Here is a 20,017-nt window from a genome sequence, read left to right on the forward strand (position 1 = left end):
TCCATACGAACTCAGTCCCCATTTTGCGCCCTGAATATAGATAATTTTACACAATTTATTGTACAGTCCGCAGCAGAAATAGCTACGCGGGTCGCTATCTCAAAATTATCTTACACAAGGACTCTAATGTCGAGAGAACAAGGTTCGGTATATCTACATACATAAACTGCTCAGAGTGATCTCATTCTAAACGTGTTCTGATTCTTAGCTACTTCTGCTGCCGACTGTACTTTATCTATAGCTGTGCCAGTGTGCCGCGCCGTTTGACTTTTTTCGTTTTTTCAAGTAAAATGTATTTGTACATAAGAAGTAAATAGGTATTTTATCAAAAAAGAACATTCTGTACAAAAAAGTCCTGAAAAAAGCACATTTTCGTTCAGTAACCACTAACCTGTAGGAACAGAGTGAAGGCTACCCACTGGTAGTACTTGGCGCGGCGGTGCGGCGCCGCCCCCGCGCCCTTCACCCCCGGGTACGCCTCCCCCGCGCCCCCCGCCACCGTGAACGTCGAGTGGATCCAGCAGTAAGTGTTCAGCACGTCTTCCGGAATGTCCCTAGAAAAGGATTTTTTTAAATTAAGTCAAAAAAGTTTTACAGTACATATGGTCCTACTTTCCCGCACCAGTGCGTAAAAGAGCACTTTTCGTGCCTCGTGCGTACCTATGTCAAAAGTTTAACGGGCCATATGTACTACAAAACGTTGTACGATACACGTGCGAATAAGTAATTCGCAACTCGTGTCGATCCTCTCTCCCTTCGGTCGTGTTTTAATTTATCGCCACTCGTTTCGAATTTCCTCTTTTTCGCACATGTATCGTAAATAACTATTATGTCAAACTTTTTGACATAAACTTTTATCGCTCACTTTTTTTTAACAGGCACCTAATACTCATCGAGGCTATTTAACGAACCCAAGCACAATAAGGTTGCGTTGTTTCCTCATTATCACAGAGTTTTATGGCTAGCTCCTGTGCCCATCAGGTCAGCTCGATGGTACTGTGCTAATATTGCATTGCACCAAACCTACAAAAATGTTGTATGTGATTAAGTTTCAGCTCAATCGAATTATGGACTGTAGTTTCAGTTATCGTGCCTGTCGCTCGTACATACGGCTCGATTCGGGAAATGAATTAGAGATTAACTAAATACGATATAGTAAAGATATGTGACGTTCCACGGCAAAAGGTACTTTATGGCGGCTTCACTCACTTGACACTGACACATCTAATCCATATCGTTTCTAGATCTATTAATTGACTTATTTTAAAGTTCGAATCGGGCCGTATGATTCTGTTAGTGTATACCGGCTCGATTCGGGAAATAAATTAGAGACTCACTAGATATGAAATAGTAAAGATATGTGACGTTCCACTGCAAAAGGTACCTTATGGGATTCGGGAAATGAATTAGAAATCCATTAGATATCAAATAGTAAAGATAATTGTGACGTTCCACGGAAAAAGTACCTTATGGCGACCGGCACTTACGTCGAATAAACCGCCATACATGGGTACCTTTATCCGTGGGACGTCACATATCTTTACTATATCGTATCTAGTTAATCTCTAATTCATGTCCCGAATCGCGCCGTGTGTTCAAATTGGCCTGATAGATTCGTGCGGAGCGTTTTTTCGCCTACGGGAAGCCGATAGCGCCTACGTCGTAGCGTAGTAGAGCCCTCTACGAAACTCGCTACGCCGTAGAGGGTCTTGGCGTAGCCAATGTAAATAGTTCGATTAATATTCAGATTTTCAAATAACGATTTGTTTTTTATATGATCCAATCATGACGAAGATGATTACTTGATTAGTAACTAAAAGACGTCATTTTGATGTCAAATTGAATGTTCGAATTGGCTTCATGATTCGCACTGCAATGTGCTCGCTAACAAGCGTGAGCAATCGAATCATATCAAGAATAAATAAAGTTGACTATTTAATACCTAAGCAATGCCGCTCAGAGGAACAACTAGAGAGAGTCGGTCTAAGCTAACTTTGCACCGTTTTGAATAGAACAAAGTGAGAGACTGTCATTACTTATTTAAACGTCACTGTGTCATAGAAATTTGACTTGAAAGAAGAAACTGCCACACTTTTTATTACAAATGTCATGCACTAACCTAACTCGTTAGTCCTAAGTTACATACTGCAATGAAAGCACATTTCAATTTGGAAAATATAATATCAATTTGATTTTATTTGAAATGCAGTTTGTGGTGTCCAATGTTGACGCACTGAACTTCCATATAATAACGTGACAATACAAAACTCGAGAGTTTAAAAAGTCGCCTTACTCAATATATAAAAGTCTAAACTTGAATATGCTAAATGCAACGAACTACGAGTAGAACCGTCGCTGGCTAAATGTCTTTACTTGTCTCTCTGAAGTTACAAACTGCTACCTTCTTAAAAATGCTTTTAAAATATACAATAACACGAAATCCTTATTTAAACCCAAGGTATTTAATTTCATAATTCAGTTTCATTGGCATTCAACATATTTTCAATAATTGGGTTCTCATCGACTTTAATAAGAAAACAGTAGAAAATATGGCATTATGAGACAAGGGATTGTTTTACAAATAAGTACAGTCTACGTGAAATTAAGTTGCACTGAATCCTACACGATCAGAAAAGGAATTCCGCATTATTCGCAGTATTGAAAACAACGCCATCTATGCTTAACGGTAGATATTACTTGATAACATTGTGAGCCATCGTGTATAGGCGTGTCGCCTGTGTAAAAAGTTTATACAAGGCTCAATAGGTGGCGTAGGGTATAGTGCTGATATATTTTTGTGCAGTTTTTAAATTTATGGGGATGTGATAGGACAGTGTATTTTTCGGTACTCATACTGTTGACCTAATTTTGCTAGATAGTTTTTTCTTTTATCTATCACGGTAATCACGGTTATACAAAAGGTTTACCTATTAAAACATTGTGAAATGAATAAAAAGAGTCATTAGAATATTTCAAAACGTTCATAACAGAAATATCTCACCTATTTAATAATCAGAATCAGTGCACAATTTGCGATAGTTTGAGGTATTTTTTTATTTGAAGGTGGGTTGCCATTGCCAACAATATGACGAGTGAGCGGTTGTCACTCGCTAGATACATACTAGATGGTACACTAAAGGTTCCGTCCCACAGGCGCGTTTTCCGGGCGGGGCGTGAGCATTTTATATGTAAAAGCGGCGCGCTTCTCTTACGTGCCTCCCGCAAAACGCGCCTATGTGACGGAGCCTTAAGCACTAACCTTGTGTGTATGCAGTCGATGGGGTTCCCAACGAGGTGGCGCGTGGTGAGAGCCGCGCTGGCGGCCAGCAGGGCTGCCGTCGTCGCGCCGCAGTGCAGCCGGAAGGCAATCGAATCGATCTTAGGGTTGACACCTTGCTGTTAGCAAAATATTACTCGTTACTTCTTTTAATAAAATATGAAACACGGTGCCTGAGTTTTGGTCCGCTGCAAGCGGTAATCTAGATTAGGTTTATTATTATATTATTTTAAATCTGTTTATACTTACTGCCTAGCAATTAATGATAAAAACCGGTCTAACATGGGAAATTATTTAAAAGTTGTATGATGGTACGGCAACCTCGGGGCGCGAGTGTACTTTGTATTACACATTATAAAACTTCCCTACACTACCAATCGGGTCCATAACGCCCCAACCGCCCCTAGTGTCATTAAACTTAATGAGCTCTCTGAAAATGAGCAATCACGCACAGTCCCATCGCCCGCTCTCCTAAGGGCCGCAGTGGGGCTGGCTGGGTATTCATACATATATTTATATTTATATATGCACATCCAAAGTCAAGATTAACGGAAAAGTAGTTCTTTGTAATACGAGTAGAGACCGCCAAAAGTGACATTCCATTTCCAACTGCAGCTGCAATACTGTTCATTTTACTATGAAAATTGACAATGACAGCGAGGCGTTTCCATAGTAAAATGAACAGTATTGCAGCTGCAGTTGGAAATGGAATGTCACTCTAACGGTGAAGCTTAAAATAGTGCCCTGCATTCGCGTAAAATGCAAAAATATATTTTAACAACAAATATAATACTGGTTAATTTGTATGAACATACCATTGCTCACACTGTTAACTGTACATCGGTGGACCTTATGCCTTTGTAATAAGGTTCACATATGTACAGTTAGGAGTGTTGCTGTTTGCACTATTGGTATTCGAACCTAGAATACTGCCCTCCTAAGCCGAAAAGCGCTATCTCAAAAACAAATGATTTTGAAAATAGAATTCTCAGTTATAGAAACTAAAGTATAAATTAGCAATACATTTTCTTTTGAGATAGCGCCACTCGGCTTAGCAGGGCAGAATACTAGTCCGAAAAATAACAATAATGTGTAAGTACGTCACAGAACATTACTGGACACATCATTTCTTCTTGTTCTTCAATACTCAACCTCTGTTAGCACAATTTCAATAGCGTCCGTCAAACAACTAAAGTCATCACTCATCATTGTAAGTAACCATTATGAAAGTAAATAAAAATAAGTCAATAGAAATATGAATATGTAAGTATTGCAAATATGATATATGACTTTTTAGCAGTTACGGCTAAGAGTATGAATTTTTTATATAAATACACAACTTACAACCAGAATGGTACAAGTCCATTTCAGTTACAGGTAACCTAGTGCCTACTCATAGAAATGTGTTATACAAAACGTATGTTTAACTTCACTAATCATTCATGGGTAACCCGCTCGATAGCAGAGCGTAATAGCTGATTTTCAATTCCATGGGCCTGAGCGGTTGGTCTTGCTTCTGAGGATATGACGATAAAGCAGAGAGTACAGATTTGATAAGTTAGAACCTTCAACCTTCAGACCGACGATAGTGAAATCAGGCTTGGAGAGGTGCTATTGCAAAACATGGTGAAGGTATATAGTGACGCGACCTGACTGCAGAGCGTGGAGGCTGGTTAGCTTTTCCGTGATTCACCGCAGCTCCTTTTGCTTATAGTGATTATGATGGACGCCAGTGAAATTAAGCTTAACGCCATGCATGCTATTACAAAACAAGGGGAAGGTATCTAGTGACATACCCTGCCTGACAGCATCAGAACGTACAGGTCGCGCGGTTGGTCCTACTCATGGATATATCAAAATTAAAGAGAGTACAATATAAGTTAGCACCTTCAGCCTTCAGACCGACGCCAGGGAAATCAGGCTGGGTGACATGCTATTGCAAAACATGGTGATGAAGGTATATAGTAGAAATGCACCGGATATTCGGTTACTATCCGGTATCCGGCCTATCCGGCCCTCATTTTACTGTTCGGCCGGATATCAGATAGTGCCCTACTATCCGGCCGGATACCGGATAGTAACTTTACTTGATATCGGAGTAAACAAATTGGTTTTAAGAAACAGTCACGGTCATAATCATACTCGTTTATAATTTAAAAACAATTTAAGGTATAGTTCCACCGACCGAATATTCGGCGGCCGGATACCGAATATTCGGCTGACGAGGGTCAGGCCAATCAACTATCCGTTGTATCTCTAGTATATAGTGACGTACCCGACCCGACAGCAGAGTGAAGAGACCGGTTAGCATCTCCATGATCCAACGTGGCTACGTTTACCTACAGTGATTCTGATGGATGCCAGTGAAATTCAGCTTAGTGCCATGTTATTTCAAAGCGAGGGTAAGGTATATTAGTGACGTACCCCGCCCGACAGCAGAGCGTAGAGGCTGGTTAGCATCTCCATGGGCCTGCGCGGTTGGTCCCGCTCGCGCCGCCGCCAGCCGGGCCGCGCCGCGCCGGCGCCGCGCGCGCGCCCTCCCCACGCGCCTCGGCCCTCTCTGCGCACATCGTTTATGTGTTAACAAAAATTATACATGTAGTATTTCAGTTTATAATTTATATCGTAGGTTGACTATAATATATTTGTATAGTTACATTATAAACGGCAGCACCTTCTCTCTCGCTATACCGCTAATACCGTTCTATAAAATATTTGTACAGGAGATGCAAGCACGTCACTAGCCTTTCAAAGATTGCATGCATCCTCAAAAGATAATCACATTCTGGCAAATCAGCTTTGTAAGTAAAAAAGGTTTCAAATATATAAAATGTAGACATGAAGATTTGATCTCTTTTACAAAATTTTACTGCTATATTGGCTTGCCAGATTACAAATATATACCTATTTAGCGACTTCATTGTGGATGTGAGATAGCACTTTGCAAGTATGTGTTTTAAAGGCTAGTCTCAAGGCTACTAACATACCCTGGTGATAACAAACCGAACGATTTAAATTCCTTTGATTTTCATGGACTACAAAAACTTCAGAATAATTTTACGTTGCTTAATTTTTTAAGATTATCAATAAATAACAAATAGTATAATACATGCTTTTTATATTTATGAAATACCATTGGAAATGCTAAAAAGCAGATAGGTTAAAGGAATTGAAAAGAGCGTAAATAAAACATACTTCAAAGATCGAGCTTAAATAATAAGTTAATAACTAACTAAATAAATAAATAAATAAATATTGGGGACATCTTACACAGATCAACCTAGCCCCAAACTAAGCAAAGCTTGTACTATGGGTGCTAGGCGACGATATATATACTTATATAGATAAATACATACTTATATACATAGAAAACACCCATGACTCAGGAACAAATATTAGTGTTCGTCACACAAATAAATGCCCTTACTGGGATTCGAACCCAGGACCATCGGCTTAGCAGGCAGGGTCACTACCCACTAGGCCAGACCGGTCGTCGAAATAAAGTTCGGCTATATTTATTAACTTAACAGTACCTCAACCTCAATCTGTATTTTGGAAAAATAAAAGGCGACAACATTCAGCCAATTTGAACTTGTTCTACACAAACCTCTCATGTAATCCCACGCTTAGAAAAATGATTCACATGAAATTTATATATTTTTAATATAATATTATAAGCTAATAATAATTGGAAATTAAAACACTATTTTATGACATAACACACACATAAGGAGATAAAAGTGCTTGCCATATTTAAATATGGTGGTTATTATAAATATTATACCTAAATATTTTTAATGTTCAAAATTATTAATTACATCGACAAGGTAAAAAGAGCGTGTTCAGATCATTTGAAACGAATAAATGCATATCTATACAATAATAAAATATGTCAGATATGAGATGATAAAGAAAATACTGGCGCTGAAAAATATAGTAAAGTAACAAAAATTCAAGTTAAGCTATAAAGTTCTACTTATTTTAGAAGCTGCCGCGTGTATTTTATACATGCATAAAATATGACCTTAGAGGTTGCTATATTTACGAGGCACATTTCAAAAGCTACGTAAAAATATACAAAACCGATTTCAGTAAAAATGGACAGAGAACAGGCATAATCAATGTTATATGTTGTGCTTAGGATTATGATTATACACTTGATGTCAGTGCATGTTCGAATGGACCTGTGAGGGAATTTAGAAATCTCGTGAAACCACTTTTTATTTAGAAAATTACTCAAAAGAAACTTCACCTTTATCACCAGTTTGACAGAGTTTCTATGAACCACGCCCGTACTCGCATATTAGTGCGAGCGAGATGTATTGAAAGTAATTTACGCCATAATCTCTTGAGCCTAAAAACGGAGCGGGCGCACGCACGCGGGTAATTGTAGGTAAAATCCGTCGCACGCGTCCGCGCTAGTTAAGGCTCCTCTTCACGTTGGGCCAACGCACACCCCAACGAGGACGCATTTATGCGTTAGAGGGAGCAAGTGATATTGCTATCTCATTCTACCGCATGGCTGCGTCCCTCGTTGGCGTTGGCGTTGGCCCAACGCGAAGAGGAGCCTTTAGCGTTGCTCATACTAGTTTACCCGGTCCGTGCAACCACGCCAGCTAGCGGACGCTCTAAATACTAATACATGTAGGTATACTCGGACCAAATGAAGGACACATGCTTTTCCGAGTCACAGGCAGGCTCTACTCAGGAAACAAACTAAGTACCTAAATACGGCACAAGGAATTTGGGTACCAAGGGTCACAATCACATAGGCAGCGCTTATATATAACAATATAAAACAATACAGCTTGTTTCCTTTAAACAGACCCTGCCTGCTAGCACAAGTGACCACGCGACTTGAGCATGAGACTAGAGCCAGTCAAGCTAAGGTATGGACGCTAAGCACGAAGAATTGCGTACATTGACCTGCCATTTCGTTTCTCTATCGCACGTGCATTAATTATATTGTTGTCACGCTCGCATAGTGGTATGGACCGCAGGCACATGGGCGGGACGGCAATATAATAGAGCGCGTGGGATAGAGATAAGAAATGGCGGATCAACGTACGAAATTCTTCGTGCTTAGCGTCCTTTATTTCGCTGCGCCGACTCGGTGACAGAGCGTGTAAGTGCTAACATAACCGTTAAATTCTTATGAAAATATGACATTTATATTAGCGCTTGGTCATGGTCACTTTGCCAGTGCACAGTTTTTTTCGGTGCAGATTTAGCTTAGACGGACTATACCCGACTTTTTCAGTAAGAGAGTTGTCTGTCTCGCCTGCGCTACTGTAAAACCACTCAGCTGTAGTCCAAAATCTCACAACTTGAGTTGAACTATAACTCGAATAATATCTTAGTTTTAGAATGAATTCGCCAATTCTAGACCAAATATTTTCGAAAATGAGAGAACAAACTCAGAAAAAACATAAAACAACATTGGTATGTATCCTTACAGGCCAATCTATTTATTTATTTAAATGTACGGACAAGTACAAGCGAAATGCACGATAAATGAATCATTTAGATGTCGGTGTATCGAATTAGCTTGTTTATCACACATTAAAAAACTTTTAGACCATAAATAGTTATAGTATTTAGTAATTTATCGGACTAAATTTGGGTGGTTTTCCGGTAAGTTTAGTCGCGTTGTAACTTATGCCAGACCCTGAGACTAAGGGCAGTATTGAACACTTAAGTTTGATGCCTCATTGAAGATAAAGTATGATTAAATATTTGAGAGAGGTATCAAAACTTTAGTGGCCTAATACGGTTTTGAGAGAGCTTGACTACACTAAACATTAAATTTAGATGGCATTAGCAAAATCATGTTTCGAAGAAATAATTTTAGTGCCATAGCTGTAACTTATTATTTATATATTCAAAAATAATCTGTTGTTCTGATTAGTCATCAATATTTATAATTTATTAGTACGAACGAATAAAATTTAGTTTTGATGAATTTAATTTAATTGTTCCTGATTTAGGCCTATGGAAACAGTTTACCTACTTTGTATGAAATGATGATGGTTTTATTGATCCAGAGAATCAATTTTACAACAAGTCACATTCTTGAACTTCAATACTCTAGTCAAGCTCTCAAAACAATGCAAGGGCTGTTTAAAGGAAAACAACATTTAATGACTAACCAGGATAAATTTACTAATGTCATTTGTTAGTATTTATCCTGATTAATCGTAAAGATGCGCAAAGCCTATTATGATTGTAAATAGGAATATTTGTAGACTAGTTGTTACCTATGGATGATCAGATGGCGTCAGACATAAAATTAATAATGACAACATTTTTAATTTAACGCTTTTTTTGAATGTGTTGCTCATAAATATCTAACTACAGATTAAAACTTAGTAGTCATCAGGTCAATTCCTACGTGCACTGACATCTAACTGATATTATAATCATATCAGCTGTCATTCACGCGAATCACGCGGGCGTCTTGCTCTGAGCAAATTATGCGTGCGAATGGTTGCTAACTGACAGGATTATAATAGCGTGGGGACTATAGCCCAATCCCTCTCGCGCATGAGAGGAGGCCTGTGCTCAGCAGTGGGACGTAAATAGGCTGAAATGATGATGATGATGATTCTAATACCAGTTTGATGTCAACGCACGTTCGAATTGGCCTATTAGTCTAGTTTTCAGTCCTGTAATATCGAGAGGTCTACGAAAATGTGAGACTAACAAGGTGAATATTACAGTCACTTTCTCTGTCAGATCTCATCCTTTGGTAACATCTAGTCACTGACCATGAACCAATAAACCATTATTTTATATCTGAATACTATGAGCACCATACAAAAGTAAGTCTTTCTGAAAGCCACTCCTCATTTACAAGTGGATGTTTATTAGGTCCATGGCGTCCAGGATCCCTCGGCACCACATACCTCATGTCAGAGTGCAATGATAAACGGCCATGGCGGTAACTTACAGCTGCAAGTCTTTGCGGGCGACGCTGCGCCGCAGCTCACTCCCCGGACGCTGGCATCTGACGGCGAGACACACGTTTAACCTCATGCGGTTCAAACTCCTAATACCTACTAATTACATTCAATGTTTGAATCAAGTGTAAAAATCATACAACTTACTCAAAAATATGTCTCATAGTTCTTAATCCGCCCTTGAGTAAGATGTGTGCACCCATATTTCTACACTTGACATGTCAGGAATGTCAGGATTGTCAGGCTCCTTATATTGTCGCTGCAGAATACCTTGTGGACTTACGGACGCTGTGAAGTCTTCTTTACTTATTTATTTAAACAGCGGTTACAATCTTACATTAGTTCACATTTGAGTTTAATGTCATTTTAACTTAAACTTATTTTATAGCTAATTAATTACAGGGTAACACCACGTGTGTAAACTTAAAGTTAAAATAACATTAAGAAAAATACAAAACTGACATATCTAGGTATAATAAGACTTGCTGTTAAACGCGAGACAGAAATAAAAAAAGTCCCTTCTCTGTCCCTCTCAGCAGTCCGGCAACCGGATACATGTAATAACCCTATATCTTGCCTCAATGCCTTATGTCGCTCGTGCCGACTTCAGGCACATACGTTCGGTGTGAAGTCCACAAACTGAATTTTTCAAAGTAACGTGTCAAACGGGGGTATAAAGTATTCACGGCAGTGCACCTTTTGTAAAGGTGCTGTTATACTGTACATGTGGCATGCGGCTTGTGACACGCGTCAAAATAAATATTATAGGACAATTTTACACAGATCGACCCGGTCCAAAGTAAGCTCTGTAAGGCTTTGTACAAATAATGGCCTTACCAGCCAAGCCAAATAACCCAATAAGACAAAAAACTAAATAAGTAAATATGCATTTAAATTTAATAGGGTATTTTCCTACTAGTCAAATCTGTTCCTTTTTTTTCGAACAAGTGTCAAAACGATTACCTAGCCAGTACAGAATTTGTATAAAAACAGAATAAGTGACGACACGGTCAAGTTACCAACTCTTTATGGTTCTAATTGATTTGTTAAATAGAAATTGTGTCAAAAATAACTGCTGTCTAGCTGTCTACGTTTTTCTGATAATTTTCTGGTACTTTAATTGGAGCTTACAAAAGTTTGGATGGCATTTGTTTATCGCCCATCACACTTAATATTCAATAAAGTCAAACAATGTCCCGTCATTGCTATGGTTAATACACAATAAATTGTGTAATAATATTTTCCATAATGTATTAACGTTAAATAAATCCAAGGAAGTAAATGAGAAGCGGTCGTCCGCTATTTATTAGATTACGGTCACAAAATTCTAAGATGAATCGAATCTAAGCCCAGAAGAGCGAGACGAGCGAGGCGCAATAGTCATAACGTTTCATTTTATACATTTATGCATCTAAATAACCTTTGTTATCCGATTAAAAAATTGAGTAAATAAATAAACAATGTGGCATGCCACAATGCGGCAGCACACCATCGTAGATGCGCCTTTACCCATTCCTAGTCTCCCCACGTCCACCGTTGGAACCAATCCAAATCGTCCCAGTGATAAATGTACTATTAAGTACTACAAGGACCGATTCAACTAATCCAACTAATCACACACATAATGACCGTATTTTTAAAACTCATTAGCTTCGGTATAAATTATTTATATTCTGGTAAAAGATTAAAATGTCAATGTCGTGTAACGGGGGCAGAGAGATGGATTGCGTGTGTTATAATAGTTTATTTCGGTGAGTTTATTTTTAATGATCCACGGTTTTCGATTGGAAAGCTGGAGATTAAAATTTAAATGTTAAAATTGTATCTGTATTGTACTACATATTTTGTAAGATTTTCAGTTGTTCGAGTCTCCCACCCTAGTTCAGTAGTGACACTAGCGACCCTACCTACGAAGCTGTAGGCATTAGGTGCGAATCCTGGTACGGGCATTACTTGTTTCTTTAACGAATATTTGTGCCTGAGTTTTAAAAAAAATTAATCATTTATTTCAGGCACATATCCTACATAACTAGTGTTAGTTCAAAAATGTTATTTAGCTACCTACCTATATCAACAGTATGTGATTAATGACTTCTATACCTTACACCCTTAAAGTTTTAGTTGGAGACTGCCCTAGCATATATAAATATATATACTTAGTCTAGTTCCTGTGTAAATCTTTTCATGGCATTTGCCCTTGAATAAAACGTGTAAAAATGAACTCTTAACAGATAGCAACAGGATCAAGGGCATTATTTGAAGTTTGTCCATCGGTTACAGACGGACTGACAAACAAAAGGTGCGCTTTACGACGCTCGGCCTTGTTTGAAGTTGATTCGAAACGGCAGCGCCTTTGGTGCCACTTCTTACATGGCTCATTTAATTACACAACGACCTCTTTCAGTTTAAAATCGTTTTTAAAACTCGATCTTTCGGATTTTGACTAATAGCAAAGATTCACTTATAGTGCAAATTATGTAAAAACAGCATTTTAATGGCTCATCGGTAGATCTTGTCCGTGCTATCACTCATTTACAGTTAAAAATAGTATCTTAGGATGTGTAGACGATGGAACAAGCCGTACTATGTACATGTGTACCTAAATAAATATAATTACATATTACACAAATTCACTAAGAAAACGATATTTATATGTAATTATTTATAAATAAATACATCGGAAACACGCATAACTCCGGAACAAATATCTTTGCTCATCACACAAATAAATGCGCTTATCAAGATTTGAACCCAATACCATCGGCTTCATAGATAAGGTCATACCGTGCCGACTAGGCCACACAAGTCATCAACATAGACATACTATATTATAGTAGTTACACTTCATATCTATTCCTAACATATCTCACCTAGATACACACATTGAAACACATTATTCGCAATCGATTGACTAACAGAAATAAACTCAATTGATCTAAAGATGTTTACGATTTCTATTCATATTTCTGCAATTCGTGATCCGGAGCGTTAAAAGTCTCTAATGTTTTTCACGCAATTATATTCTTCATTGCGGGCAGGTTATGGTCTATAATCGCGGAAATGCTAAAGTGGATTTAGGCTATTTTAATTCTTTGCGTAAACATTTGTAAGATTACTACAATGGAGTCGATATGATCGGTAAAAACACGTGTAAAAGTGATGTAAGCCGTATCTCACTGTATGGTTTCGAGAACACCCTGTCAGTTCATTTGTGTTTGCTTTTCTTTTTACAAGCAGTTTTTAATATTCATATGACATTTGTGTATTTACATTGTATTTTCGATTTAGAAAATCGAATCTTGTTCAATTTTAAGTGTCTTAGTATATATGATGAAGTAATACGCATACAATATTATTATTTACGAAACCTTAATCACACATAAGTAAATCGCTTTTAAAATTACCTCCGACGTTTCGAGGACGGCGTTGTCGCCGTGGTCTCGGAGAATACTGGCTAACATCTTTTAGGCGAGGTGGCCACTGACTGTACACATTGTAATAAATAAGGTACATAAAAAGCGTGTACCTTCTGTGCGCTATCCGCTGTGGTCGTGGAGGCTCCCGTCCGCCGGAGGTCTTGCCCATCGGTCGAGCGTCCCAACAGCACTCAGCGTCTACGACAACTGAAACATAGGGAGTTTAGTACGGCGCCATCTAACGGGAATCATTATTACTAAACAGGAGGTCTTGCCCATCGGCCGAGAGTTCTGACAAACGTAGGTATCTAAAATATAGGGAATTTAGTACAGTGCCATCTGACATGATTTAATAGTAACTATTGAACGAGAACGTTCGAATTGGCCTGTTAGTTTTCTAGCAAAAAATGTATTTCAGCTGCCGCGTTGTAAAAAAAACGACCGACTTCTTTGAAGTCGATTCTCCATCTTTCAATAAACTCTCATTTACTTTATTCTCCCAAAGGCTGGGCCGGTTTGTATATATTATTGTAATTGTGTGGCAGATTGAACGATGCAATCGGCATTCCCGCAGAAATCGATTCGATTCAATTTCCGAGCTGTACTGCAACGCGCGGCTTGTAACTCAGATACAGCTAGTAGCGGAACTAATAACAAACTATGGGCCCGATTCGGATTTTGAAATAGACATCTATTAGATATCTTAAGATCTATAAGATCTTTTTGTACACACAAAGCAATGATTAAATGAATTGAATTGAATTGAATTGATCTTTTCGACATCACCAAGATACGTTAACGATATGTTTAAGATCTAACCTGTCAAATTAGACATTTGCGCGATTCTGTGGAGATACTCTTGAACGATTGCCACAGGATATGAGTTAGAGATCCAATTCACATCTAATAGATATCTTACTCTATCTAACGTAAAAGTGACACTGGTTGCCCGAATTGCACTGTAAAAGAGAACTAGTTGATATCTAAACTATAACGTATCTAGAATGGATCTAGTACGTGTCGTCTCTTGTGAATATCTTGAAGCTGGAATACGCCAGTATATTAAGTAGGTAGGCACGAGTAAGTATAATGAACTATCTGATATAAAAGATGGAACATGAGACACTGAAGTGATCTACAATCAGTACAATCGAGTTATTATAATCGTAAAGATGGATTAAAAAGTAAAACAAAATTATTATTTTTTTTTATATCAGTGGCAATTATAAATACAGCATTTTAAATTGACCCCTGTCATGTCATTCATTGGATCTACTTCCAACTGTTGAAACATACAGATTTATAAATCTACTAATGTTTAACGAACTGTATCTCAAAAACGGTTAAAAATATTAACATGATTAATAAGTGTAAAATAAAGTACGTAGCCTGAAACAATTCCCCGTTTGCATAAAATTCCCTCATTCTGTTCCACCCGACACACATATATATCAGGCAGATGTGTCTAATTCTGGCATTATAATAGTAGTTTGTGTGACAGCTACGTAATGAAATGCATTCAACTAGCTGAGAGTTAAAAAAAAACTTCACACGAGTGTAAACCTGCGTCCACACATGACACATCTGTAGCATGTATATCGCATCGTATAGCTTATCCGTCAGTGCCCCACCCCCCATTACCCTTGAAACGGGATACTTGCGAAAATCTCCAGTTTCCGGTCGCGAACGAGACCGGGATATTGACAGGAAGGGGACGACACTACTCCGTGTTTGACAGCTTCGAGGGATTGACATGAATGACAGTTTGCATAGCTAAATCTATTGACATGAATATGGCCTATAGAGACCGTGCGCGTTGGAGGGACTACCATCTTGTGGCCTGAATCGGAAACATATGTGCACATGTACATTGACAAAGCAAGTGCTACCATCTACTGTTCTCGTCGGTACGGTTCCATAGTAGCATATTCCGTATTTGTGCATAGTAGGTCCTGCCATCTTGTGGCCTACATCGGAAGCATACGCGACACATAATTATACCTCACGCCAAAAATTTGACGGCTCCTACGCTGCCCCTTATATGTAGTTAATGCACTGGGCCTATTCTGAAAAGTTTAAGTGAAACATAAATAGGTCACATTGACCGTTACTAAAAGTTATTGCAAAAAAAATCAATTAATTTTTGTAGTAAATTTTTACCGGAAGAAAAATTGTGGTTCTCAATTCGTCGGAATATTTCTGGTGAGGTGTGTTTTATTAGGTTTTCATTAGTTTTCTACATAGACTAGGAATCCTCTAGACCGAGTTTAGAGCAATTATTTCAGGAAACCGATGATGTCAAAAATACGGGGGTGCGCGGGACGAGGTGAGCGAAATCCCGTGCCGTGATTGGTCCGTTCAAAGACACGGACGTCACACAAAGACACTTTCGACTCGAACATGGAGTAAATTTACCGTATGCGTGGCAGAGGGGGTAGCGCGACTATGCTCAGTCTGGAGGATGTTTTGTCTGTGGTTTTCTAGGATTGGTGCCACACACTTTGGTATTTCAAATCTGTGTAAAGTTAGCTTCGACTGACTCTTATTATATTTTTAATATACGAAGAACTCCTAAGTAGGTAAGTTTTTCTTCTACATAGGTATCACAAAAAAAATATTACCTATTTGTGTAGACAGATCTAAAAATGCTTAGTAACGAAAAAAGTTATTAGCGAAAAAACTTTGATAGTAACCGAAACTGGTATTATTGGCGTGGCGTTAACTTTAATTCACAAATGTATCTTCTAAAACACGAAATGCTTTATTTTTACTGGGTCAGTATAAAATTAGGACACTTAAAAAAATTCTATAATGACTTAAACTTTTTAATTATATAATAAAAAGTATTGGAGGCTTCCGTTCAAATCTAATTAGGTCAAGTGGGAATCAAACTTTTTCTCCTAGGTTGATTCGAATATTACATTTTTATGAACTCTTATTTCCGTTTTCGTTCATATAAAAAAAAAGAAAAATACACGGTGTAACATGAGGAAACCGAATAATTTTAACCACGCATTTCTGAGGTCAAAAGAAGTAAAAAATGTAATATGAGTTAAGGTCAATTCCGCCAAAAAAAAATTTTTTTTTGGTTTTTTTTTTCACGTTTTTGAATGTATTTGTACTTAATAAATAAATGTTATTGGTAAACTTGTCACTTAAAATTGATTTTTACATTTTTTTTTCGTAAAACCCACTTTTTGCAAAGTGTTATAATACTTGTCACTTTTTGACATCTATCGATTTAAGGATATTTAGACTACGTCCCATAGCAGCAACATCACCATCAAAAAGGCCTTTTACACTATGTAACAATAAAAACTTGTTTATTTTTTAATTAATAATATCTCTGAAACTAGGCGAATTTCAAAAAAGTTTATAGGACATTTTTGTCTCTAAATATGATCAGGAACACGCTGTTAAAATTATTCGGTTTACTCTGTAGAGTTGTTTGGACACAATCATTATGTACTTAAACAAGTTGAGAAAGGGTTGGGACCTCCTAGAAAGGATATCAGTCTTATACCTTTAAACGACCAATTCTTGTATAGATGGTCAAGCAAATCTTGTCAGTAGAAAACAGCGCGAAATTCAAATTTTCTATTAGACAATATCCCTTAGGCCCTACATTTTTTAAATTTTTCTAATGACAAGATCTGCTTAATCAACTATATATTTATTTATTTACTAGCTTTTGCCCGCGACTTCGTCTGCGTGGAATTAGTAATTTGGGTACCATCATTTTTAAACAAATCTGCTTTTTATTACACCCTTCTTTTCACCCCAAAAATGGATGACTAATTAGTCAAAAATGCGAACTTTATTTGTAACGAAAGGTCTTTTGAGGCCTTTTTAATTTAAGATATTATTTTCTTTTATTTATTAATTTTAACGTGATGACGTCTTATAAATCGATGAAGACCGGTTGGTAGCATGAACGAAAAAGTATCACGTTGTGGACAAATCTCCAATCTCCATGGTAACGTTACGAAATGTAATGGTAATGTTTTCTTGACCTTATCACGCAAAATTATCGTCCGTAAACTGACTTTACAGACAAGCATATTTTCAGAATAGGACCCGTGCATGAACTAAGTATAGGGGACAGGCCTAAATGTGTCGTGTATGCTTCCGTTGAGTTAAAGAGTGACTTGAGTTAAAGAAGTTGAGGAAGTTGAACTTGAAGAAGTTGCATGAAATTGAAGAAGTTGAAAAGGTTGGAGAAGATGAAGTTGAAGAAGTAGGAGAAGTTGAAGAAGTAGGAGTAGTTGAAGTTATGGTTGGTAAGGGTTGACTGGTGTCTTTAGGCATTAAGTCCGCCATTTGTACATTTTATTTGTTTTGGTGCAATAATGTTAAAATAAATATATACTTACAAAAATTTTTACCAGACATCTCGGGCCTCGGAGGCTAGACATTTTTAGAACAGTTCAGAATATTCGATAGTATATAGAGATACCACATTTCATCAAAATCGGTTCAACGGTTTAAGCGTGAATAGGTAACAGACAGACAGACAGACACACTTTCGCATTTATAATATTAAGTATGGATAAATTTATATAACGCAAACGCGTACGTGACGTCGCGCTATTGAATGAAATTTACAATATAGTGTAGTAAATAAAGGTAGTGGACCCCGCAGTAATTCCTCAGCCAGAAAAAACTTTACAGTATGATAAAGTATCAATAAATAATAAGTATTGTATAAATATCCAAAGAATAATAGTAATAGTATTTAAGTAAATACCTAAAGTCTTAAATCGTTAATATCTTTTTACGGAAAAATTCTCCGTTCAAACTTTCGTCTCCACCGGAAATATTCATGTAACGTATTGCAACAATATATGACATAACAATAAAAAAAATCCCAGCAGAAATACCAATAACTTATTTGGTACAAAATTTCGGACGGAGGAATTACTCGGTTAAATAAATAAACAGATTTGTATGTTTACGTATAAATACCTAACTTAGGAGTGTTTTTAGGGTTCCGTACCTCAAAACGAAAAAAAAAGAACCCTTATAGGATCACTCGTGGGTCTGTCTGTCTGTTTGTCACAGCCTATTTTCTCGGAAACTACTGGACCAATTAAGTTGAAATTTGGTACACATATGTAAATTAGTAACCCAAAGATGGACATATTTTTTGTATAATTTAAAATTACATAGGTTTGAAGTTATTTAAGAAAATACATATAGACAAAAAATGACCATTCCCCCTGTATCTCCGAAACTACTGGATCTAAAATTTTGAAAAAAATACATAAATTAGTTCTTTACCTATAGATGACAGGAAAACCTATTAGAAATGTGCTGTCAAGCGTGAGTCGGAATTATGTACGGAACCCTAGAAACGCGAGTCAGACTCGCACTTGGCCGGTTTTTTTTTTGGATATTTATAATGTTAGTTTCGGCTCATACTATACAATAACCAAGCAAAATTTCATCGACTGAGGAATTAATGCATGGGTCTCCATACAACAACTTGCTTCGTTTACTACACTAATAGGGGTACCTTGGACCGCTTTTCCAGCAGCAACTAGTAAAATTTAGGGCCCCCCCACATCTAGCGTCTTTCGAGCGACGGCGTCTGTCGGCGTTTGGTCAGCGCTATGGAAAATGACGTCGCTGCGCAGTTGCGTCGACGTTGCGTCGGCAGCGGCCATAGAATTGCAGACGCCGACGCTCGAAGACGCTAGATGTGGGGGGGGGCCTTAAAGAACGCTTCGACAGTGTCAGTTTGGTGCAACCGGCCCTAACCCACAGTGAGGCAGCTGGCCGGGCCCTGCCGTGGCTAAAGCACTTGCTTTTAGGTAAACTGCCGTAATCCGCTAACGGAGGCCATACACGCCTAATTCCTTAATTAAATTTCACGATAACGGCCGCGTGAAACTTGGGTGCGTCATAACTTATGAGAACTATGTTTAAATGTTTGTAAACTATTACATCGCAACAGAAAACTTTGTCGCCTAAATGATTTTTAGGTTTCCGTATATACCCAAAGGGTAAAAACGGGACCCCATTACTAAAACTCCGCTGTCCGTCTGTCGGAATCTCATGAACTGTGATAGGTAGTTGTAATTTTCACTGATAATATATTTCTGTTGCCGCTATAACAACAAATACCAGAAACAATATAATAAATATTTAAGTGGGGCTCCCATGTTACAAGAAACGTGATTTTCTTGTCGTTTTTGCGTAATGGTACGGAACCCCTTGAGAGCGAGTCCGACTTGCACTTGGCCGGTTTTTTAGCTTATAATATTTTATAATATATGTTAGTGTGTAAGGTAACTGCACAAAAGATCCCTCTGGGTCGAAGTGTATCCGCAAGGGCGAAATCCCCGAAAACAATAAGATAAGAT

At 37.8% G+C, this 20,017-nt stretch overlaps 1 protein-coding gene across 1 annotated transcript; it reads right to left on the reverse strand.

The window, feature by feature from the left end:
• Positions 1-376: 376 nt before the first annotated feature.
• Positions 377-10,312, reverse strand: LOC134679175 (innexin shaking-B-like). The gene is made up of 4 exons (XM_063538052.1): positions 10,227-10,312; positions 5,702-5,837; positions 3,260-3,396; positions 377-554 (listed from the first exon to the last, which is right to left on the reverse strand). Exons 1-4 carry the CDS (start codon positions 10,310-10,312, stop codon positions 377-379), a joined length of 537 nt encoding a protein of 178 aa, XP_063394122.1.
• Positions 10,313-20,017: the final 9,705 nt, after the last annotated feature.

Source organism: Cydia fagiglandana, chromosome Z (assembly GCF_963556715.1).
Source record: "Cydia fagiglandana chromosome Z, ilCydFagi1.1, whole genome shotgun sequence".
Taxonomy (NCBI): domain Eukaryota; kingdom Metazoa; phylum Arthropoda; class Insecta; order Lepidoptera; family Tortricidae; genus Cydia; species Cydia fagiglandana.

Coding starts and splice junctions, on each gene's coding strand:
- LOC134679175 (XM_063538052.1), bottom strand. CDS start 10,312: ATGAGGTTAAACGTGTGTCTCGCCGTCAGATGCCAGCGTCCGGGGAGT. Junction 5,838..10,226: donor GCCCGCAAAGACTTGCAGCT/GTAAGTTACCGC, acceptor CGATGTGCGCAG/AGAGGGCCGAGGCGCGTGGG. Junction 3,397..5,701: donor ACGCTCTGCTGTCGGGCGGG/GTACGTCACTAA, acceptor TTTTGCTAACAG/CAAGGTGTCAACCCTAAGAT.